The sequence below is a fragment of the Mastigoproctus giganteus genome, chromosome 10 (genome assembly GCF_048544385.1).
Source record: "Mastigoproctus giganteus isolate SK-2022 chromosome 10, ASM4854438v1, whole genome shotgun sequence".
NCBI classification, from domain to species: Eukaryota; Metazoa; Arthropoda; class Arachnida; order Uropygi; family Thelyphonidae; genus Mastigoproctus; species Mastigoproctus giganteus.
The window spans coordinates 80,808,659-80,834,843 of NC_143584.1; the positions used below are offsets into that span (position 1 = coordinate 80,808,659).

At 38.2% G+C, this 26,185-nt stretch overlaps 1 protein-coding gene across 4 annotated transcripts in view; it reads right to left on the bottom strand.

Annotated features, from left to right (window-relative positions):
- LOC150079116 (serine/threonine-protein phosphatase 4 regulatory subunit 1-like) overlaps positions 1-26,185 on the bottom strand; it is a 672,615-nt gene that overhangs the window by 173,915 nt on the left and 472,515 nt on the right. For all 4 annotated transcript variants that reach the window (XM_090384028.1, XM_090384027.1, XM_090384026.1 and 1 more), the window contains one exon: positions 17,043-17,108. In XM_090384028.1, coding sequence (XP_090240154.1) covers positions 17,043-17,108 — 66 coding nt within the window. The remainder of the gene's footprint in view (positions 1-17,042; positions 17,109-26,185) is intronic.

Here is a 26,185-nt window from a genome sequence, read left to right on the forward strand (position 1 = left end):
TTATAACTCACTGGCAAAAATAAAACTTCCTGCAGTCCAATCTAAACACTCCCACCCCATAACTTGAATTTATGTCCCCTAGTTCTAGCATAATTTATAATCTTGAAAATTTCGTCCTCATTCATTTTACTGATGCCTCTCAGAGCCTTAAACACCTCGATCAAATCTCCTCTAAGGTGTCTAGTTTCCAAACTCTGCAACCCACATATTCGAAGTCTTTCTTCATAAGGACGCCCTTTTGCTGATCTCACCAGGCGAATTACCCATCTTTGCACCCTTTCAAGAAGCTCAATGTCTTTCTTTAGGTGGGGTCTCCATACTTGAACACAGTATTCCAAGTGTGGTCTAACAAAAGCCTTATATAATGGGATTATCACGTCCCTATCTCTACTTGCAAAAGTTCGATAGATCATCGATAGGACACCATGGGCCTTCCTTGCAACCTGTTTACAATGCTCAGAGAATTTCATGTTGACCGTATCATAACACCAAAATCCCTTTCCTCCAGTACTGGGTTTAGTTGAACTCCACCAAGTGAATAAGTTATTTTGGGATTACTGTTTCCCAGGTGTAATACCTTACACTTTGTTGGATTAAAGCATAGCTGCCATTTTTCTGACCATTCCTGAAGTCTATCTAGGTCTCTCTGAAGAAGCTCAGCTTGACAGTGATCATTAACTACTCTACCAATTTTAACATCATCTGCAAATTTAGACATAACGCCCTCTATCCCTTCATCGATGTCGTTTATGAAAATAAAAAACAACAGTGGTCCCAATACTGATCCTTATGGAACACCACTTCTTACATCAACCCAATCTGAGGAATAGCCATTTATCACAACCCTCTGCCTCCTGCCCTGAAGCCATCCTTCTATCCATCTAAGGATTTTCCCAGTGATTCCAACCTGTTCCAGCTTATAAAGCAACCGCTCATGTGGGACTGAGTCAAAAGCTTTGCTGAAATCTAAATAAACAATGTCGAAATTATTCCCCTAAATCCAGATCGTGAGTGACCCTTTCGAAATAGCGAACCAGATTTGTTAAACATGATTTTCCCTTTACAAAACCATGCTGAGTATCCTTGAGAATTTCAATTCGATCCAAATGATCCTGAATTCACCCTTGATCATTGCCTCCATGATTTTCCCTACTACTGAAGTCAGACTGACAGGTCAATAATTTCCTACTTCACTCTTAGAGCCACCCTTATGTATGGGAGAGACATTGGCACTTTTCCAATCCAAGGGAATCTCCCCAGAATCTAGTGATGCTCGCATAATTAGCCTCAATGGTTCAATGCACTCACTTGCCGCCTCCCTTAAGATTATAGGGCATATTCCATCAACTCTAGGAGCCTTACTGGCCCGTAGGCTCGAAGGTTTTTTCATTAAATAATCTTGCGAAATTTAAATATCATTAATTACATATTTTTCAACTTCGCTCCCACAATTTCCCATTGCCACAAAAGGTTTTTCATTTGTAAATATCGATGCAAAATAATTGTTAAGTTTATCTGCAACGGCAACTGGTGTATTTAATACTCTCCCCTTTCCCTTACGTAAAGGTCCAATCTGGTTTGTCCTGCTCTTCTTGGCATTTATATATGTGAAGAATTCCTTATCCCCCCCCTTTGCTCTGTTTGCTAGTGATTTCTCAAACTGCCTTTGCTTGCCGAACCTTTTCTGTGGCTCTATTACAGATCATCTTGTAGCTGTTATAGGCTTCAGTACTTTTTATTGCTCTGTAACCTTTCCATGCCACCTTTTAATGTGGTAAGTAATGTGGCAACTTCACTATTCATCCAACTTGGAACCCTCCTCATGGAGTATTTTTTTTATAATAAGCTTACACTATTAGTTTGACAATTCATGGTGTATTCAATAGTAAGAAAAAGTGTGGTGGGGGGGAAATGCTGTATGAAGTAATGAAATTTTTGGATATGGCGTACACATGGTAAGAATATACTCAGATCCTTGACATAATGTGGCCTCAACAATGCCCCCCCCCCCCAATACACACTACTAGGACTCCCTCTAGTCACTATCAGGTAGAGTAGAGGTAGCAAGATTATATGCTAACTGATCTAGAAGCCTCCTAAAGAGTTACCAATAGGTTCGGTCCGGTGTACTAACTAGCGGCCGGCCTGCGAACACTGTTTTAGAGCTGTACCCTCGAAATGTAAGGTAGATTGGATCTCGCCATGATGTCTATCATAACCTCAAAAGTCATCATTCATACTGCATGATAGAAGAGATGGGGAAGGGTTGACCGGAACTTAGCTCTGGAGATTAAACATGGGTTCCACCACTTCAGGAATCCAATAAGCAAAGTGGTGGTATTGCACCAGTTGATGAGAGTCATCTACCACCTAGTATTGCCTGGTAACACAGAGGGGGCGGCATTCCTCCATGTGGTGTGGGCACCACACCTCGACCCCTGCTTACGTTGGTTCACACCTGGGTGGTCACCCACCATGTACTTGTGCATGGAGGTTGTACCCAGGATTACTAACAGTCCCACCATCGTGAAGGTGCAAGCAGAGGATTTGACTGTCACAGACCATCCGGACTTTGTGCCGAAATTGGGCCCAGTTGACTTGAGTGTCAAGTGGGCCCAATATCAGTTCCATCAGCGTTTTAGACTCCCAGGTAGCAAGTACAGCTTGTCTGGCATATCTGAGAGAATGTCTGTGACAACTTCAACACAGCATCCAAATTGCCAAGCTTTTTTCACAGATGGTTTTGAAACATTATACAGAGAAGGATAAAATAAATAACCAGAATAATGATGAAACTATTTGTTAAGCTAAATAAACTCACTGGTTACCTAGGTCAGCTAAATATTACTTTAGCAACTATATTAGAACAAAGATAGCTGAACAAAAACAATAATAACATATTTCCTTACCTAATTAATATCAATAAACTGAGTAGAAGTTTAGTATTAAAAAGATTTTCATGACATTATTGAAACTCAGACTAAAATTTTTTTACAAATAGGTTTTTTTTTTTGTTTTTTTTTGTTTTATATATTAAATTCTTAATAAAGGACAGACAAAATTATGTACTTATCCCACAAACAATAAAACCCAGGTGAAAGGAAATACAAACATCTGTGATTCCTTCAATAGAGGTTTAAAACTTCATCTGATAAACAAATAAAGTCATTTAACGGACATCATTAAAATCACGTATCTTCAGACTTAAACAGTGACATTTGGTCCGATTTTAAAGTCCAAATTTCAAAACATCATGTTTATAAGCAAGAAAACACACTCTCTTTCTCCCCCATTCCCCTATATTGGGTTCAAGATTATTAAAAAAACAGTATTTTCGACTTTATAATCAGCAATTCAATGTTCTTTTATGTACAATAAAATAAATCTTTAATTGTTTATATTATTCCATCCTTACACACTAAACACCTGGTTAGTATTCTTTGTGTAATAAAACCTTAATCAACTTTAACTCTGACAACACTGGTCTACACAGATTTGTTGTTTTCAAAATTCATGGCATTTGTCTGTGTAATTTTAGTGCTAATTCTAAAAATCTAAACCATTTTTACCTGTGATGTACAGTTTTTTTACAAACAGTAAGAACAGTTTTCTTAGATACACATTCCATGTAACATGATACACTTCCTTTGTGACTGACAGGTATAGATGTCCCTCTAGACATGTCCAGAGGGACATATCCAGTCTATATACCTGCAAGTCCATCTATATAACCCTGCAAAGTGTTTCGTCCACATTCGGTTCTTTTCTGTGCAGACACGCTAGTGACTGCACAGAAAATTCTAATAATTTTCACATTCTATCTTTGACAATGGTCACTCATAATTGTGTGAACAATCCAAATATATTTTGTTACACCTGTGGTAATTATGCTACAGTGAAACAAGGCAGGATATAATCATTTGTGGTGGGGGGATGTATATGCCATATATTTTGGAATTAAATTAGGTGTCTAAGGCTCACATCTGGTGAGTATGGGCTTGGCACACCTAGGACCCTGAGCTGGATATCATCATTCTTCTCTTTCTTGGTGATTTCCTTCTACTTATAACTCTCTCTCTCTCTCTCTCTCTCTCTCTCTTTCTTAGGGTAACTCGGGAATTTTTAGCCGGTGCAGCATAAGCCACAGGCTTCCATGCACCATATAGCTAATAATAATAATAATAATAATAATAATAATAACAGTTGGGTGCCTCACAAAGTGTGCTGTACATGTGTGATGGGCTTGCGACTGTGAAAAAGTGGTAAAAAGAAAGTCGTGTAGCATGGAGGAAACCTCGGTATCATATTAATCACTGTGCTGTCTTACTATGGTGTCAATATCATGTCTTTAAACACATATGAGACTTGCACTACTCCATAGGATGGATTTGTTACATTTGTAGTGAAAAACCATAAAAAGCAAAATAGCTTTGTGCGGTTTCCACACAAAGCTATGCAACCATCATGTCAACAAGGAATTGCTCAGGCAGGTGAACAGTATTCAATGCTGTGTTCAACTGATAGACATTGTTCAACGCATGTTCAACTGATACACATCTCCTGAATGATCCAGGTTATGTGTCCATCCTTGCAGACAATCTGTATCCTTTCATGGTCATCTCTAAGTGAATTTAAACAAAGGAAATGGAATGTGAAGACAAAAGGAGATAGTCAAAGTAGGACATCTTACTGTGGCGTCCAGTAGAAGTCAGTGAAATGGGCTGAGAGAAGCAAACGTCAAACAAGGCTGTATCGGTGACAAAAGAAGTTAGCAAATGAGTTCCCAGCATATTTATAACACATTAAAGTATCCCCGAGTATGGGGATTCTTTACTGTGGCGTCCAGTAGAAGTCAGTGAAATGGGCTGAGAGAAGCAAACGTCAAACAAGGCTGTATCGGTGACAAAAGAAGTTAGCAAATGAGTTCCCAGCATATTTATAACACATTAAAGTATCCCCGAGTATGGGGATTCTTTAACAGTTATGGGGATACTTAATAGATATATATACATACTCAATCCCAGGGGCTCACATTTGGTGAGTATGGGCTTGACACACCCAGGATCCTGAGCTGGATATCATCGTTCTTCTCTTTTTTGGTGGTTCCCTTCTACTTCTGACTTCTTCTTCTTCTTCTCTCTCTCTCTCTCTCTCAGGGTAATTCAGATTTTTTTTTTTTTTTTTTTTTTTTTGACCGGTGCAGCATAAGTCTCAGGCTTCCTTGCACCATATAGCTAATAATAATAATATATATATATATATATATATATATATATATATTATTAAACTACACACTTTTTACATACACATACACATACATACACACTTTTTTTTCTTTTTTTTTTTTTAACTTTACAAAGAAAAATGTATATTATTATGTATGGGTTCACTTTTACTTTCGCTCTACTGGTTTACCGTGCTACTGGCACGTGTTTTATTTTTCTTTACTTTATCATAAGCAGTATGCGGTGGAACGTGCATTAATGCAGCCACTTATGTGCTTGTGATACTACTTTTCTTTTTATCATACTTAAAGTTTGCAATTTATTTTACATAGTAATAGCAAGTTAATATGCTAATGCAGTGCTCATACTGTCCTCAATAGCCTAATTTTTTGTATATATATTCTGGTTCAACAGCGACTTTGTCGTTGGTATGGTATTGCCATCTGGATGCTAGGTTCTATTCTACTTTAATTTATCACTGCATAAGGGCTACCATTATTCAAATCCATTGCATTTGTGAATCAATTTTTGTATCGGTTCACCTGTGTAATGTTCGAAATGCAGCGAGTCTCTGAATATTATTGGCCTTGTGGTCCTCTGTCAAGATAAGTCATAATGGCCCAGACTAGACTATCTTATTTTCATTTTTAATTTTGTTGGTCCAGTGTTGGTAGTTAGTTTTCATCTGCATTTTTAGTGATCATCAGGCATTTTCAATCTTCTGCAGGATGAAGACCAGCAATTTTCCAGTTCCTTCTGTTTTGTGCAATGGCCATCCATTTACTGCCCACTAACTCTTGAATTTCATCAGTCCATCACCGTTGTTGCCTTTCAGGCTTTCTTTTTCTTTTAGCTTCTCTTGAATACCATTCTGTTATTTTCTTGGTGCATCTGTCATCATGTCTTCAAGCTATGTGTACTGCCCAAGTCCATTTCACTTCTTTAGTTTTGATAAGAATGTCTTTTGAGTTTTCTGCCTAATCCGTGTGTTTCTCTTCTTATCGAACAGTCTGATTCCTAATATAATTCATTCCATTCTTCCCTGTGTATTTTTCAGCATCTCTTCCATGGTAGTTTAACTTTTGGCGAGTGCCCAAGTTAAACTACCATAAGTCTTGTTGGTGAGTGTACACTGGTTCGTTATTTTACTTTCAGTCAAATTGGAACATTGCTCCTCAGTATGTAACTATATTTCCTGAATGCTATTCATCTGAAATTTATTCTTCCATTGACTTCCAGCCAGTCATCATTATTACCGCTAATAACTTGTCCAAGATAAGTATATGAATCCACTTTTTAATTTCTACTCATTCAATGGTTATATCCCTTCCTGTGGGATACTTCATCATTACTTTTGTTTTCACCATATTCATCTGTAGTCCAAAATCCTTACTAACTCTGAATAACTGAATTAAGATTTTCCTCTAATTCTTTGGGATCATGGCTTATGATCACAATGTCATCTACAAATCTTAAATGGTTTCAGTACTCTCCATTTACATTGATTCCTTTCTGCAACAAGTCAATCTACTGAAAGCATCAAGGGCAGCAGTAAACAACTTCAGAGATATTGTCTCCTTGTCGAACTCCTTTCTCAATTTTAATTTTGCCACTGTCTTTATCTAGTCTAATAAAAGAGATAGCAGTCTCATATATTTTCTTCAAAATCCTAATGTATGGGATGTCTATGCCTTGTCTTTCCAGTGCCTGAAACATTGCCGTATGCTTTAAGGGGCCTTTTCACAATCCTCAATCGCCAGGCATAATGGCCTTTTATATTCATTTTGGTTTCTCCTTTAGCTGTGATATTACGTGAAGGTAATATCACAGCTAAAGGAATCACAGCCAATTCCAAGTATTCTGTCTAATCTGTTAGTAATGACCCTTTTGAACAACTTGTATATATGGGACAACAAGCTAATTGGTTTATAATTTCCAATTTCTGATTTATCTCCTTTTTTATGCAGCAAAATTATGATTGCATAATTCCACTCAGGTGTCACAGCTTTCCTAATGTATTTTGTGAAGTCTTGGCAGTTTCTGTGTCGTGTCTCTTCCTCCTAATTTTAACAAAACTCTACAGTAACAACTCATCTTAACTCATTAACAACTCATTAAAACTCGGACCACAACTTGAGGACCTAATGAAAGACCAAAACAACAGGACTTTGGGACCAAATTGTGTCCTTATGGACAAAACTTGAAACAATCCTTCAACAGACCCAAATAGAGTGCAAAAAGGTTAAAGCAAAAATGGAGGTATACTTTGAGAGAGAAAAACAAATGCCACAGCCTTCCCTCTCCTACTCAGACGCGCTGAGGACCCCACAGCAACCAACATGGCTATCTATAACTACAGAAAAGATACAGTCCAACAGAAAAACACTACTACTGCTGCCAAACCTGGTCAATCTGAAATCAAAGAATGCAGAGGAGGCTAGCACAAGTGAGGAAATTAAACCAAAATAATGACTAACTTGAAGGATGACCTGAAACAGACTAGAGTAAAAGGACTCAGGAAAATGAGAAATGTCGGTATATCATTGAAACTGGAAAAAAAAAAAAAAAAAAGGCACAAGGAATAATGAATAACCCCAAAATTGCAACCTTAAGACTGAGTGTGGAGCCACCCAAAAGAATTGGCCCATCCATAATCATATATGATGTCAACAGAGAAATCACTCTGCATCAACTGACAGAGGAACTGTACCAGAGAAACCTACAAGGGGAAATCCCGGGAGTGGAGCCACAAAAACTAGCAATGCCCAAGTATTTTACCAATCAAGGGATGAAGCCAGCAAAAACTGGATTGTAAAGTAACACCGGAAGCCTGGCAAACAATAAGAAAACAATTGAGAATATATATAGACTGGGGATGCTTGTCATTTTAGGGAGTATGTGGTCATGCTGAAATGCTTCAGATGTTGCAAGTTTGGTCACACCTCCCACACTTGTGCCAGACCACGCAACCTGCGATCCCAGCTCTGCAAAAGGGCATGACTTTAATTATTGCCCAAATAAAGATAAGGAGTCCATTTTCACTAACTACAAATCACTAAATTTGACCACAATCACTCCATCAGAGACTCCAAATGCCTGACATACTTGAGGGCCAATAGTTTATTCCAAAGCAGAATCAACTATGGGGGTCATGAATTAAAAAACCCAACACCACAATGATCAAGTTTTCCACACAAATGCACAGCAGGCCAGAGAAGTGGCTGACCAAATTCAGATTGAAGCAGAAGAGAAGAAAGCTGACACTATCATACTCCAGGTCCATATGCACAAGTGAAGCATGTCAGAGGAAAATCACCGCCATTAGAATTACACAACTCTGCATGTCCTGGGCAGCATGTGCCCATGTTATTACAGCACTAGGCACTTTCTATGTGGTTGCATTGTACTGCAGACCAGGACAAGAGATAAACTTTGCTATTAACTACCTGCAACATCTACTCAACAACCCTACCAAATTAAGTGATCATGGGAGCAGAAGTTAATCGCCATTTGCCAGCATAGTACAGCAACACCTCCGATAGAAGAGGCACGACAAATGGCCAACAACTGGAGGACTTCCCGACTGTATCGCAACTGACAGTCCTTAATCAACCCAACCAACTCTTGACCTTCAGCAACACCCTCTGGGAGACCATAATCGATGTCTCCATTGCTACAAGGAGCATTGTGGGACACATGACTGACTGGAGGGTACAAGATTCGTGGACAACCTCGGATCATCAAGTAATAACCTATAAGATAGACAGAGCTCTAATAAGAACACCACCAGTGAAACAGCCCCAAAATAGATATGCCACTGCCAATGCAAATTGGGAACTCTTCAGAGAACTGCTGACCACAATGGCTGAAAATAACCAAACAGAATTAGACCTACAAACTGATGCTGACAAACTACAACAAAAAACAATAGAAATAATCATGAATACCAGAAAAGGGGCAATCAAAAGAGGAAACCCAATGCCTGGAACCAAACAATGGTGGACCCCAAAGATCCAGGTTTTTCGAAGAGAGGTGAACAAAAGAAGAAAGACCTTCCAAAGAGCACATCGCATGAGGCCAACGGCTGAAGTAGAGGCCTTCACACAACAGTACAGAGTGGCCAAGAATCGGCACACAGAAGCATTTAGGAAAAACAAAAAACGCTCACAGGTGCATCTAGTCTCAACAGTGGGAAATGTGGACTTCTGGGGAGTGGTTTACAAGGTAGCCACTAACAAACTACCCGGGGGTGAAGGGGACACAACCTCCCGGACTCCACAAGGAAATCTAACCATGACCAGGAAACAATGGACAACATACTCAATGTAATCTTTAAAGACCCGGTAGTGCTGATCATGCAGGAACAACATCAACTCTGTCAAGATAATGGAAATTATGACACCAAGCAGAAGGAATCGCCCCTCACATTGGAGGAACTGAATACTGCAGCATTTCAAATCCGAAGCAAAAAATGCCCAGGTTTAGATATGACTGAGCCAGAAATACTTAAAAAGTTAACAGAATATGTCCCGGACTCCTGCTGACCCTATTTAACAGATGTTTAGAGGCTGGAAAATTTCCCACAAGATGGAGAAATGCCAATATCAAATTGAAACTAAAAAACCTGACCAAATGATGGGAACAATCAGAATCATACAGGTCTATTGCACTACTGTCAGTTTTAAGTAAACTACTTGAAAGACTCTTACATAAAAAAATCCTACAACACTATGAAGTAGCTGGACTCTCAGCTTAAAACCAATTTGGATTCAAACGTGGATCATCACATGCTGCTATTTGAGCATGCCAGGGTAGAAGGGTTTGTTTTGGCAACCTTGTCTATTGTGATGTTAAGCTCAATGAGTATCTCTTGAACATGAATGCTGAATGGGTGATTGGCAGTCAGACGTATGTTATAAAGATTTTCACATTGTGGCTCAAAAACGGATGACCACGTAGGGCGATCTGGCAGGGAGTTCAGCTTGAAGGCATACTGTAGAACTGTTTTTGTTAAAGCGACAAGGATGGTTTCTTTGCTTCAACATATAAACTTTGGACAGGTGATGTTCTGAACATACCATTAGCAATACGAATGGCCAGAGGGTGAATGAGGCCAAGCCAGCAAAGTGCACTATTTCTGGCAGATGCATATACCTGAGACCCATAATCTATTTTAGACCATACAACTGCACAATAACGCAGTGTGTATATTAGAGCATTATTTTCTTAAAACATGATGTCATTTGGGTGAAACAATGTTTGTATCATATGATGAACCAGGTCATTGAGAATATCAAGTTAATTAGAGGCAGTAATTCAACCATTCAGGGTGATGATAGGATCTAAAGAATGACAAGACGTTGCTGCCCAAACTATTGTTGATCCTACTCCATGTCTGATGGTTGGCACAACACATTCAGAATGATGTGCTTCCATTTGCATTTGCTGTTAACTCTCCCTGATTTTGGAAAAGTGTGAATGATGAACTGTCTGAAAATATGGCATTTACAATCATCAAGTATCCGGTTCGTGTGCTTCTTACACCACTGTATTCCCATCAGTAACGAGTGGCTTGGTCTTAATGGTGGTGCTGTCATAAATTTCAGCTTCATGAAGTTCTTGCTAAACTGCTTTGCTGAAAACTGGATTGCTGAGACTCACATTAAGTTCTGCAGTTATTTTTGAGACAGTACTTTTATGTTTTTGGGCTATAATTCTTTTCACTGTTCAGCAGTCTCTTTCAGTCAGCTTTGAATTTCTGCTACAATTCATCCTATCAGATTTTCTTTTTCCATCCTTGATGAATGCAGACATCACTTTCGAGAGAGTTGCTCTATATACATTAAATGAAACTGCAGTTTTACTCACTGATGTTCCCTGCTAAATGTGCAGCAACAATTTGATGTCTTTGGAATTCAGACAGGTCAGTCATTTTCTTCATGTATCTTTTATGTTACCTGTACAAAATAAACAGTTTTTTCATCTTCCCTTCACAATACAGGTAGGATCCATTTTATGACAGGGTTAGGTTCCAGCAAAACAGGGTCGTAAAATGAAAGTCATAAAACAAGACCAAATTATAATGTAATTTAATCAGATAGGTTCCAAAATTTTCACAAGTATATACTAATATTTCTGTTCTTTATAAATAATTAAATATTTTAAACATTTAATTTCCATCCAATCACCTCTCTCCTGTCCTTGTTTTCAAGTACTTTGTATGGACCACATTCCATGAACTTGCAATGGTGCATTTACCAGTTCTCAACATGACTTGTGTGTGCCCCCAAGTGGGGAAGAATGACCAATTGCTAAAATATGGGGTGATCATAATGTTTTGAGTGGTTAGTGTATATATACAGAGATGCTACCCAAAAGTTTCCGAAATGTATTTATAAAATAAATTAGACTCACCCTGGGTCTTATTCGTCACCTTTGAAGTAGGCCCTCTTGAGAGCGTAAACACCAATCCCAGTGCTTCTCCCATGATTTAAATGCATCCTGAAAGTCCTTTTCATCACAGTGTTCAGCACCGCCTGCGATTCAGTTTGGATATCCACTATGCTGTCAAATCTTCAACCCTTTAGCTTGATTTTCATTCTTGGGGAAGAGGAAGAAGTCTCAGGAGCTAAGTCTGGCCAATAAGTGGGGGTGGGCGACAATTGTCATGTTGTTGGATGCCAAAAACCGAAACACAGCAAGAGATGTGCGGGCTGGCGTATTGTCATGATGAAGGATCCAGTTCTTTGTGTGCCATTTCTCCAGACGTTTCCTCCTGATGGCTTCCCTTTACTGCCTTAGGATGTCCAAGTATAACTCTGCATTGATAGTCTGGCCAGGAGGGATAAATTCCTTATGGATAATCCCACCAATGTCCAAAACACAGATCAGCATGAACTTCACATTTTCCTAGCTTGTAGGGCTTTATTTGGTCAACATGAAGATGGGCTCTTCCACTGGGATGAGTGTTGCTTCGTTTCTGGGTCATACCCATAAACCCAACTCTCGTCATCAGTGACGACCGTAGAAAGGAAGTTTTGATCACTCCTGACCCATTTTTGAAGATTTCTGCTAACTTCCACATGATGCTGCTTTTGGTCTTCACTGTAACTGTGGCACGAACTTGGCCGTAATCCTTCTCACGATCAACTCGTCTGACAAAATCTGCTGACACGTGCCGTATGATAGTCCTACAATGCCACAAATACAAATGTTGTGGATGGTCTGGCTGTGGTCTTCGCAAATCGCCGCCAAAACATTTGAGACAAATTTCCAGGGTGGTGCTCAATGATGGATACCCACAGTGATCGTTGTCATCAACGGACATTTGACCATTTTTAAAACAGTTAAACCAGTGATCAACTTCTATGGCTTTAAGCTGCTGTATCATTAAGAAGGAAAGAAAAACTTGAAGCAAACACGTTGCTCTCTCACATCAGCCATCAAAACAATTGCAAACTACGCGAAACAAACCACCAAAGATTGTTGTTTGTTATTTGGTTTTTAGGAGCATTAGCAACTAAGGCCATATTGCTCTGGGAATATGCGGTGGTCATTCCCTGACCTTTCCGCATCCTCCGTATTTGGTGGTGACGGGCTCGAACCCCGGTCTAATCAAGAAGCGTGTGCTACGCACTGCTGCTCCTTCCCACTTGGCTACGGAGGCGCCTCCCCCACCAAAGAACTGCACATAAATACTCAATGACTCTATCCAGCCCAACGGCACGGGGCACACTGATTCACAAAAGATGCATGCAGAGTTACCTAGTGCCACAAGTTCGCACTAGACGAAGGTCCAGCACAACATTCAAATTTTTGGGAACTTTTGGGTAGTATCTCATATATACATATATACGAGGTCATTATTATAAAGGTGACTACAGTCATCTCAGATAGTTTTTAAATTCTGTACAGTGGGATCAACTGATAATGTTAAAAACAGTGAATTCTAAATGGGAGGCCTTCCGGGACTTAATCTTGGAAGCTACTAGGCTTTTCATACCCACTAAGAAATACTGTTCATGGTTCAGGCCTAAATGGATGTCAGATGAATTAATGAGGCTCATGGCAGAGAATAAAAATGCATGGGATGCATATAAATTAACATGTGACACAGAAGTCTAAGATAGATATAAGCTGGTCTGTAACCAAGTTATAAAGGAGATTAGGCAGGCAAAGGCAGATTACGCGAAATCTTTGGCAAAAGATGCAAAGAAAAACAGCAGAGAGTTCTTTGCTTATGTAAACTCTAGAAGGAAGGGAATGAATCAAGATTGGTACACATGATATCAATGGTTTGACTGTAGATGATCATTATCATTCACAGATGGCTGCTGAACTTAATGAGTATTTTGCATCTATATTCACACATGAGGAGTTATTCAAAGAGGAGAATTCAAGAAGTTTATCAAACTCTAACAGGGAGCTAAGTGATTTTGTAATAACTGAGAGCAAAGCAGAAGAGAAATTGTTGAAGTTAAACATAAAAAAGGCACCTGGGGTGGATGCAATCTATCCAGTTATATTGAAGGAAACTAAGAAAACCTTTAGCCAGTGTTATGGGAGAATCCTTAGAGTCAGGGGAGGTCCCCATGGACTGGAGATGTGCAAATGTATCCTCAATTCACAAAGGGGTACGAATGGTCACACAAATAATTATAGACCTGTTAGTGTAACTTCTCTTCTGAGGAAATTAATAATGGAGTCACAGGTTAAAGAGATGATACAGGATCACCTAGACAAGACTAGTAATAGTTCAGACACAGCATGGGTTTGTTAAGAGGAAGACTTGTCTGACCAATCTGATTGGATACTACGATATGGTCACAAAGGAATTGGATGCAAAAAATAATCTTGATATCATATACTTGGAGTTCAGAAAAGTTTTGATACTGTTGCACAGGAAAGACTACAAATTAGAGCAGTATGGCATTAAAAGAAAGTTGCTACAATAGATAAAAGGATGGTTGAGTGGGAAAAGACAGAGAGTGGTAATCAATGGACACCACTCTTCATGGACTAATGTTATTGGTGGTGTTCCCCTGGGGTTGGTATAGGGCTCATTGTTGTTTTGTATATTTATCAATGATATTGATGAAGGTATATCAAACTTAAGGTCAGGGTTTGCAGATGATACAAAGGTTGGCAGGGTTATTAATGACAGTATGCTGCTGCAACAGGATCTAGAAAGTTAGGCAGATGGGCTGAGAAGTGACAACTGAAATTTAACACTGACAAATGTAAAGTACTGCATATAGGGTAGCAGTAATGCAAGAGAAACATACCAACTGTGTGGTACTATACTCAGAAAGGTGGAGAATCAAACAGACCTGGGAGTAACTGTGCAGTCAGATATGAAGTCTTCTGAGCAGTGAAGATGGGCTGCCAGAGCAGGTCATGGAGTTTTTCAATGATATATAGGAATTTTTCTGGCAGAGAGGACGTGATTATCCCTTTGTATAAGGCAATGGTCGTCCACACCTTGGGTACTGTGTAGAGGTCTAGAGGTTTCATTTTAGGAAGGATGTAGAGTTGCTAGAACGAGTACAGAGAAGGGCAACAAAATTGGCAAGAGGAACAAATGGGTGCTTTTACCAAGAGAGGATTAAGTTCTGCAAGTTGCACATCTGGAGACTAAGCACCTGCGAGGTGATCTGATTGAGGTGTACAACGCCTTGAATGGTTTCAACAGGCTCAATGCTGATGGGATATTTCCACTTGCTGAGATTAAAAACCTGAAGAGGCATAGATTCAAGTTGAGGAAAGACAGTTGTAGAATGTGCAGAAGTTTGCCTATAGCCAGTGGGTAATTGATTGCTAGAACAGACTTCCATCTGTTGTTGTGGAAGTTGATAGCTTAAATAAATTTAGGGCAGAACCAGACAAACATTTGGAGTGACCGGATAGGTGAAAAGGTTAAGGGGTGTTTTTTTTTCTTTTGACCCTGTATATATAAATATACCTAGTATGCTGTATAAGCTTGCTTTCTTGCATCATATGCCTCAACTAATACCAATACTAATGCTAATTGCAACAATGAGCCAAACAGGAATTCCATAACTGGATTAAAAAATTTAAAGAAACAGGTTCCGTCAATGATAAATCACAATCTGGAAGGCCAAGTGTGAGGAAAGTGTGGCATTTGTAGAACAATCCCTTACTGCAAGTCATGTTGAGAATTAACAATTCCATGAATAAATGTATGTAAAACCATAAAAAATTCTTTCACTTACCCTTTTTACAGATTGATTTTATCATGTATAGAATGGAAGTTATGAAATTTTAAGACTGCACAAGGACTTTATTATGACCCTGTATATATAAATATACCTAGTATATCTCTCCCACCACCACCACCTTGATCTGCTTTTCACACTGAGATCTACATGTGCAACAATAAGCAGCTCTATCACTTCAAATTATTGGTATTATTAATCAACTGACTGACTTTATTACATATTACAAAGCCATCAGCCAATTGCCTTTGCAGAAGCTCTCTTCATGCAACAAAGATCTTACCTTCATTTCAATACAGTAAAACAAGAAAGAAAGACAGTTACTGGCTTTCTTTCTTTCTGTGTTTAAATAACGCTGGCCAACTGCTGCATATTCAAATGCAGTAATAAATAGGTTTGTGTGTTTTGCACAACCAAATCAAACAGATGTATCACTAACCTTCTCATGCTCTTAGAAAGACATCCTTTCATTCTATAATTGGTCAAGACCCCCAGCAACACCCAGATGCGGTAATAGCAGAAAATGAATAGCACATTACTTCTTTAGGTAATATGATGAAAGAAAACCACTGCATTGACCAACTGCAACCAGACACATTGAAGGAGCCTTGCTTCACTGCAAGTCTTCTTCAGGCAATAAAAATCTTATCTTCGCTTTAATAAAGCAAAACAACAAATGAAGCCAATGGCTTCCTTTCTGCATCTAAATAACTCCAGCTAATGTTATGCAAACACAGCATTGAACAGTTTAATGTGTTTCACATAACCAAACAAAACAGATCCATCACTTTTTTTTTTGTTGTTGTTTCCATCTCCTCTTCCTGAGGAGGAGGACCTTTTCCAGTCTTCAATTGGCCAAGGACATGTCAGACATACGTGGTAAAAGAATAAAACAAATTAGTGCATCACTGCTTAGGTAACGTGATCATGGAAACAAAGCCACTGACCAACTGCTAGTTCACTGCATAGCTGCCTCGTGTCATACAAAAAACCTTTGAATGAAATAATAACTTTCACTTTAAGATTTCTCTTACAATGACAATCGCACCATGCATAAAGTGCCACAAATCACAGTTGTATTATATTTTATTACAATATTGTTCAATTTGAAATGGAAATGAAAAAATCAGATGATGCATATTGAAAATAAAAGCACTGCTTGAAATAAAACTGTCACTCTAATGTGTTTTTTACCTTTTTTAGATAATAAAAAGAATGTACCAGTTTACATAAAATATGTAAGAAAAAAGTAATAGTATGCAGGATTACAAATCTAATCATATTTACAATAAATTTATGGACAATGACTTTACAGACAATCTTAATATCACATTAAATAATGAAATAGAAATAATTATCCAGTTCTTTCACGAATATCACTAATGGACAACAAAATCTGTGTGAACACATCTCCATAAAGTGTCACATACCCAATCACCCTATAAAAGCTCAAAAAGTAAATCACTCGAGAAAGAGAGAGACCCACTTAAAAACATATGATCAAATATCTAGACTGCAATAATAAATATCCTTCTGTGATAGTCTATTGAAAAAATATAACAATGCATGGTAAGTAACTCACCAAAACTGTTTCTGTGTTTTCTAGTCCAACCACATTAGCAATATCACTAATATTGCATGCACATACCTAATTAAAATGAGAAATGATCAGTATAAAATGCAATGTTAAAAACCTTGCATAACATATTAAAAATAAATTAACACAAAAACTTTGAGCTATACATGTTAGTCTTCAGGTTAGTCTCTCCTTCTATTTTGTTAGATCCAATAGCTTTTTTTTTTTTTTTTTTTTTCAGTTTGTAATCACCCTGCATTTCAATCTTGTGATAGGAATAAACAATTCAGTTATTTAATTAATTGGGAGACATATTAGGACCTTACATTAGTTGAACTGATGTAATTGTATTAAACATATTTACTGTCAATAAATGAATAACAGGATGTCAAAGTGTGTTATATATATAACAGAATGTAAAGTGTGCTTCTACCAATTCTTGTCTCTTGCTAAAGCTATTGGCTGCAGCTCAACCCATCTCTATTCTCGCCTCTGTCAAGACCAGGTGGTTCTACTGTCACTTCAGCCAAAAATAAAGCTTACCTGCTAGCATCCAACACTTTCCTTCCAACTAATGTATCGATGACCTTGGTAAACCACCTCTACTATTCCCAGTATAATCCATTCAATGCCTCCAGTGGTCTTCCATCAAAAGGATTTTGAACAATCTTGATGCTAAGAAAGCTCCGGGTCCTAATGGTATTTCTCCACTTGTTCTCAAAATGGGATGATAATTTGATGGGAGGGATTTCTTACCATTTCAGTGACAAATCCCTCCCATCCAATTATCATCCCACTGCACTTACTTTATTCTTTCTAAAGTAATGGAGAAATCAATTAACTGCCAACTCTTAAACTATCTAGAAACCTTCAATCTGATCCACAATTGTCAGTATGGATTCAGTCAGTGTCGATCCACTGGTGATATTCTGCCTTACGTTGCCCATTTATGAACAAATTCAATGGAAAAGTTCGGTGAAACACAAGCAGTTGCTCTTGACATCTCACAGGCTTTTGATCGTGTCTGGCATAAAGGTCTTCTAAATTAGCTTCCATCTTATGGTTTTAAACTGTTTTTGTAATTGGGCATCCAGTTTTCTTTCTAACCGCTCACTGTGGATGATGGTAGACGGCTCTGTCTTCTAACTTTTCCACTAATGCTCATGTTCCCCAAAGTTCAATTCTTTCTCTCACTATTTTCCTCTTGTATATTAATAAACTTCTTCCATTGACTGGAAAACCATAGTTTGTTGATAGCACAATGTATTCCACATTCCATTTTGAGAAACCTTGACCTGAACAAACAGCTTCAACTTCTTGAATATCCACTACCAATTCCTGAAATGCTGATCGCCAGATAATTCTCCAGTGGGACAAAGACAACTTAGTTGATTTCAATCCTTCTAAAACTTGGTCCTCCACAGATCTAACAAAAAGAATTCTGCTTCTATGCTTATCTCGATGACACTCTGATTTCCAGAGAAGATCATATATCTCTACTGAGGATTAACCTTACTTCTAATCTCTCTTGGCATAAGCACATTACAAATATTGCTTCCTCTGCATCTAAAAAAATGGATTTTCCCTTTCACTCTTGGTGTTACTTTTCTTCCAGACAGCTGTTCACTGTGTACAAAATGCAAATCAGACAGCTGTTCACTGTGTACAAAATACAGTACTCACTGCCCCAGAAGTGAGTACTGTATTGTACTCACTTCTGGGGCAGTGCCCCCAAAACCTCTTTAGCTCTCCTAGATTCCATTCAAACGAGGGCAATTAGGTTAATTAATGACCCAACTCTACCTGTCTCTCCACTCTCATAGATGTTCTGTTTCTGCTGCATGCCTTTTCTATAGATACAGTGCCATGGGCACTGTTGTTAAGAATTGGCTTCTACAATTTCCGCTCTCTCTCTCTTTCAAAGCATTTTGAACACATACCACAATCAGTCAACATCCTTTTACTGTTAAGCTTCAAACTTGCAGATCCAACTTTTATTTTTCCTCATTTATTCATTCATCATCTGGAACAACCTTCCTTCATACGTAATTTCCTGAAAATTACAATCTACAGAAATTAAAGTTTAATGTCAACAAATATCTTCCTTCAACTTCTCAACCTACAGCACATGAACAGTAATAATCACTATAGATTCTAATACTTAGCAATGTTTGGGGTTCTCGTAAAACTATATATATATATATATACACACATATACAGGGCATTCTGTTTTTTGGGACATATTAGGACTAATGCATCCCTGTCCCATTAAGCGGTTGCCTCAATTATGCAAAATTTCACATAAATAGTTAAAAATACAGTGAACCCCACTTTACAAGCATTTCACTGTACGATCAAATCACATTATTATGGACTCAACATAACAAAATACCATTCACTATATGAAACATAGTAAGTGGCACTCTGATTATGTTCGGTTATTTTTTTATTTATTTATTTTTTTATGAAAACTCCAAACACGAGAGGTATTAGAACCTTTGTACCATGCTTGGGTTGGAGGTTGAGAAGATATTTGTTAACATTAGACTTAAACTTCTGGAGACTGTAATTTTTAAGGAAATACATATGAAGGAAGGTTGTTCCAGCAGAAAACGGCAGTTGAATGAATAAATGAGGAAGATGAAAAGTTGGTTCTGTGAGTTTGAAGTTGGACAGTAAATGGATGTTGGCTAGTGGTGGCACATGTTCGGACTGTTTTGAAAGAGAGAGCGGGAATTATAGAAGCCAATTCAGAAGAACAGTGCCCATGGAAGTATCTGTAGAAAAGGCATGCAGCAGAAACAATACGTATGAAACAGCGAGTGGAGAGACTCTGTTTTGAGATGAGTCATTAATTAACCTAATTGCCCTCTTTTGAATGGAATCTAGAAGCCTGAGAGAGGTTTTGGGGGCACCACCCCAGATGTGGGAACAATATTCCGTGGTAGGGCAGATTTGCGATTTGTACAGAGTGAACAGCTGTTTGGAACAAAAGTAACGCTGAAAGCAAAAGAGAAAACCAAGTTTTTTAGATGTACAGGAAGAAATATTTGTAAGATGCTTGTGCCAAGAGAGATCAGAAGTCAGGGTAATCCCCAAAAGAGATATATCATCTTGCCTAGAAATTGGAGTGTCACCAAAGATAAGCATAGGAGCAGAAGAATCCTTTTTGCGAGATATAAGACAAGACTGAGTTTTAGAAGGATCGAAATCAACTAAGTTGTCTTTGCCCCACTGGAGGATTACTGGAGATCGGCATTTGATGAATTGGTAGCGGATATTCAAGAAGTTGAAGGTGATTGAGCAGGGCAAGGTTTCTCAAAATGGAAAGTGAAATGTAATGTGCTATCATCAGCAAAACTATGAACAGGATTTCCAGTCAATGAAAGAAGGTCATTAAAATACAACAGGAAAAGTGTGGGGGAAAGAACTGAATCTTGGGGGACACAAGCATTAGTGGAGAAGTTAGAAGACAGAGAGACATCTACCATCACCCTCAGTGACAGAAAATTGGATAACCAATTACAAAAAACAGTTCGCCAACCATAAGATGGAAACTTGTTTAGAAGGCCTTTATGCCAAACACAATCATAAACCTTTGATATATCAAGAGCAACTGCTTGTATTTCACCAAACTTTTCCATTGAATTTGTCCATAAATGAGTAACATAAGCCAGAATATCACCAGTGGATCAACACTGATGGAATCCATACTGGTGATCGTTGATCAGACAGAAGGTTTCTAAGTAGTTTAAGAGTTGGCAGTTAATTGATTTCTCCTTTACTTTAGAAAGAGTAGAAGCAATTGCAATGGGACGATAATTGGATGGGAGGGATTTGCCACCCTTTTTAGGAACTGGCTGGATATGAGCAAATTTCCAAGCAGAAGGAAAAACACCTTTGGAATAAGATAGTGAAAAAATGCAGCAAAGAAGAGGAGTAAAGACCAGAATGCTCAGCTGCCATTAGGGCAAGAAGCAAGTTTTCTACTCTTAGTCTGCTCAAAATCTAGTTTGGACTGATTAATAACTGCTTTATAATTGTTGCGAGCTTTGGTGTAGGCAGTAAATGAAACTGAAGAATTCGAAACAAGCCAATTACAATTTGCAACGTTCTTCTCTTGAACAGCCTTAGCACATTTATTGGAAAACCAAGGTTTAGATAAAGGACGGGATTTTAAAGTGGAGTGTGGAATAAAGGATTCCATTCCTACAAGAATAATTTCACTGACATGATCTGAGCAAACATTGACATGAGAAGTATTGAAACAGTAATCCGACCAAGGAAAAGAAGAAGAGAAATGGCGCAGGTCATCACATTTTGCATTCTTGTAATGCCAAACAATACGACGTTGGGAATAGCCATGTGATAAAGGCTCCATTGGAGAAGTGACAATCTCTAAGTTGTGATCTGAGGTGCCTAAAGGATCACTCACTTCGACTGTGTACTTAGAAGGGTTGTTTGTGAGAAAAAGATCAAGTATGTTGGCTGTATAGTTAGGATTGTCTGGTATTCTTGTAAGTAAATGAACAATCTGCACAAGTCATTAGTACAGCAGGTCCCCGTTATAACGCGGTTCGCTTTACACTGATTTGCTATAATGCTGTTCTTATAACCCGTATCTGACTATAACGCTGTCACAGATCACTATAATGCTCTTTCACAGATTGCATCTTTGGCATATCATTTCATTTGAATGGAGTCGATAGCTTGAAAATGAATACCAAAACAGCATTAAAACATTTCCCATGCCGACTTGAGAAATTTTCCCAAGCAAAGTGAAATTTCTCACAGGCTAATTTAATTGCAGTACAGTGACTTGTTACGTAGTTCTGAGATAAACATATTAATAAATGATCAAGTATATTGCTTGTAATATTTGAGTTATATGCATTTATCTGAAGTCTAGTCATCACTCAGTATAGTATTAGACATCGTGCGTAACAGACAGTTTACTCGAACATTGTATCGCAATTAATGCAACCAACGCAGTTACATTTTCGAAGAGTTAATAATGGCCATTAAGAATGAAAAGGCAACGTCTGGGCACAGTACGAAGACTATAAATGTAAGAAAAATACTGAATTTGAAAATTAAATTAGACGTTTTGAAGCGAATCGATTCGGGTCAACATAAGCGGGTGTGTTCCATAATTTAGGACTTGCAAGTTTAACTGTAAGAGCAATTATAAAAAAATAAAGAATTAATTTTAGCAGTGGGAAAGATGGCTGTTCCACTGCAAGCAACTATGGCTAGGCTGGCTGTTAGGATTGAAATGGAAAGACTTTAACTAATTTTATTGAAGATAATATCCAATGCAGAATTCAGTTAAGTTAAATATTATAAAAAAGAGAGAGAGAGAGAGAGAGAGAGAGAGAGAGAGAGAGAGAGAGAGAGAGAGAGAGAGAGAGTGAGAGTGAGAAAGAGATAAGCCAATATGATTATTTGAAGAAAACTCACCTGAAAAAAAACAAAAAACAATGTGGAACTATTTAAACCTGGTAAGGGCTAGTTCAACAGATTTAAAATCCAGGGAGAAGCCGCAAGTGCAAATGAAGGAGACGAAACTTTCAAAAAAGACTGAAGAAAGACTGAAAAAGACTAAAATTACTGAAGAAGGGTATTAGGTCTTATACTTCTCAACACTTTTTTAACACAGATGAAGCAGGACTTTTGTGGAAACGAATGCCTAAAAGAAGTTTCATATTGAAAGAAGAAAAAAACATGCCAGGTTTCAAAGCGGCGAAGGATCGGTTGACTTTATTGTTGGATGGTAATGTTGCAGGGGATTTAAAATTAATACCCCTTTTAGTTTATTTGGAAGAGGGCCAAAGTTCAACCCAAATCGACACATTTTTCATGATTAAATTCATCAATTAAATTAAATTAATTAAAATCAATTTAGATCAATTAAATTCATGATTTTAATTCGAATTTTAAGTTTAATTTTGATACATAAGTAATTACCAAATAATTATATCTGTATGTAATGCAGAATATTTTATATGTACAAATATTTGAATATTAAATATTTTGACCGATATTTGTGTATCTTTTCACTACCATTTATTATTGATTAGGAAATATTCTATGGCACTGACAGCAACTCACAAATACGTATGTTACCTTATGGGAATGTGGCACTCACTTAGCGCTCTCTTTTTCCGGAATGAATTATCAGTGTTACGTGGGGGTCACCTGTAATTGCAAAAGCCTCAGCATCTCGACCAGCTCGGTCGGTGTGACTAGATAATGGAAGCAACCTGGAGTTGTGAATATTAAAATCACCAAGGAAAATTACCTCACTGTTAGGAAAGTTGGACTGGAGAAAGTCAAGTTACAAAGAGAGGAAGTCAAAGAGCTCCAAGTGATTAATGGAGTTTGGGGAACGGTAGAGACAACAGATGAAATTGATACAATGAAGTAGAGAGATTTTAAGATAGAGAAGATCGAAAAGAAGAGATTCCAAATTACCAAGTCTCTGATAGGGAATATTGGAATGAACATATGCACAAGTACCACCTTTGACGCGAAAGGAAACATACGGCGAATAATTTGGGCAACTGAGATGTGCAGTTGTTGAATCAACTGATAACAGAGATTCTGTCAGAAAAGGTACACAGGGTTTGGCAGACTGCAAGTGGAAATGGACATTGTTGAGATTAGAATTGCGACCTCGTATATTTGTGAAATGAACTAGGAAGTGTTTGAGAGGTTTCACAGATAAGCTTACTCTATTAGTTTGACAATTCATGGTGTACTCAATAGTAAGAAAAAGTGGGGGGGGGGGGGAGCATGCTATATGAAGTAATCAAATTTTTGGATATGGCCTACAAATGGTAAGAATATACACAGATCGTTGATATAACGTGGCCTCGACAATGCCCCCCGCATACACACTACTCGGACTCCCTCCAGTCACTATCTGGCAGAGTAGAGGTAGCAAGATTATACACTAGCTGATCTGGAAGCCTCCTAAAGAGTTACCAATAGGTTCAGTCCGGTGTACTAACTAGCAGTAACATTTTGCAAGACTAGCTTTTTATAATAAAATGGCAACTGATAACTAGCATTGTAGGAACTATGGTATCACTCGAGAGATGCAATTTGAGAAAAAAAGGACAAAATAGCAAATAAGCTACAAAGTTTTCTGCAGAACGATGCTAAAATTTCAGTTAGACCTGGAGAAAGAGATACACTAACAGCCATCAAGGAATCTCTAGAACCTTATTGACGAGATCTCATCCTGCATGATTTTTCAGTACTTGCAATCTTAAAAACATGAGCTAAGAGAGCACAAATTTGGTGTAGATACAGAAGCACAAAAACCCGCAGCTGCTATGTTGAAAAGAAGGTAAAAAATAAAAAAAACTGCTTGTCCCACATTAGCATTAGTAGAGACATATAATGCAAGAAAGCAAGCTTATGCAGCATCAGCAAAAAAAAAAAAGAAAAACACTGCTCAAATTTCACCCCTCCATTCATTCCAAATACCTGTCCAGCTCAGCCTTAAATTTATTTAAGCTATCAACTTCCACAACAAAAGATGGAGGTCTGTTACACCAATCAACTACCCACTGGCTAAAAGCAAACTTCTGCACATCTATCTTATAACTGTCTTTCTTCAATTTGAATTTATGCCCTCTCAGGTGATTATTTTGAGCAAGAGGAAGAATCCCATCAGCATTCAGCATGCTCAAACCATTCAAGGCTTTATACACCTCAATCAGATCACCTTGCAGGCACCTAGTCTCTAGACACTGTAATCTGCAAAACTTAAGCCTTTCTTCATAAGAGCAACCCTTCATTCCATTCTTGTTGCCCTTCTCTGTACTCATTCCAACAGCTCTACATCCTTCTTAAAATGAGGCTTCCAGAACTGTATACAGTACTCACGGTGTGGCCTGACCACTGCCTTATATAAGGGGATAATCAACTCCTTACTTCTGCTTGAAAAATTCCTGTATATCATTGACAAGGCACCATGAGCTACTCTTGCAGACCGTATGCACTGCTCAAGAAACTTCATATCTATCTGCACAATTACCCCCAGGTCCTTTTCATTCTCAACCACTGTCAGTGTAGTACCGCAGAGTTGATACATTACTCTGGGGTTACTGCTTCCCATATGTAGTACTTTACATTTGTCAATGTTAAACTTCATTTGCCACCTCTCAGCCCATCTGCTCAACTTTTCTAGATCCTGTTGCAGCAGAGTACTGCTATTAGTGTCCATTACAACCATGCCAACCTTTGTATCGTCTGCAAACTTGGACATTAAGTCTGATATAATATCATCAATATCATTTGTAAATACAGAAAACAACAATGGACCCAACGCTGAACCTGAAGGACTCCACTAATAACATTAGGCCAAGAAGAGCAGTGTCCATTTATTACTACTCTCTGTCTTCTCCCACTCAACTATCCCTTAATCCATAGCAGCAATTTGCCTCCAGTGCCACACTGCTTCAATTTGTGCAGCAGTCTTCCATGTGCAACACTATCAAAAGCCTTTCTAAGATGCAAATATACGATATCAAAGTTATTCCCTGCATCCAGTTCCTTTGTGACCACATCATAGTATCCAATCAAATTGGTCAGACAAGACTTTCCCTTAACAAAACTATGCTGTGTCCAAGCTATAACTGAAGTCTTGTCTAGATCCTGATCCTGCATTGCTTCTTTAACCAGTGCCTCCATTAATTTCCCTGGAACAGAAGTTAAACTAACAGGTCTATAATTACTTCTGTTGCCCTTTGATCCTCCTTTGTGAATTTGGGTCACATCTGCACATCTCCAGTCCATGTGTACCTCCCCTGAGTCCAAGGAAGTGCTCAAATTGTGGCTAAGGGTTTGCTTACTTCCTCTGCTGCCTCCTTTAATATAACTGGATAGACCCCATCCACCCCAGTTGCCTTTTTTATATTTATCTTCAACAATTTCTCCTCCACTTTGCTCTCAGTTATTACAAAATCATCTAGCTCACTGCCAGAGTTCAATTTAACATGTTTGTTAAATGAATAAAACAATAAAAGAAGTAGATACATTTGAACTGCCATTTTGAAAAGGAAAGTGCCCTTAATGTCCTAGGTAATTTCAATCCCAAACAAGAGATATAGATTCAAAACTTTTCAAACGTCTTATAC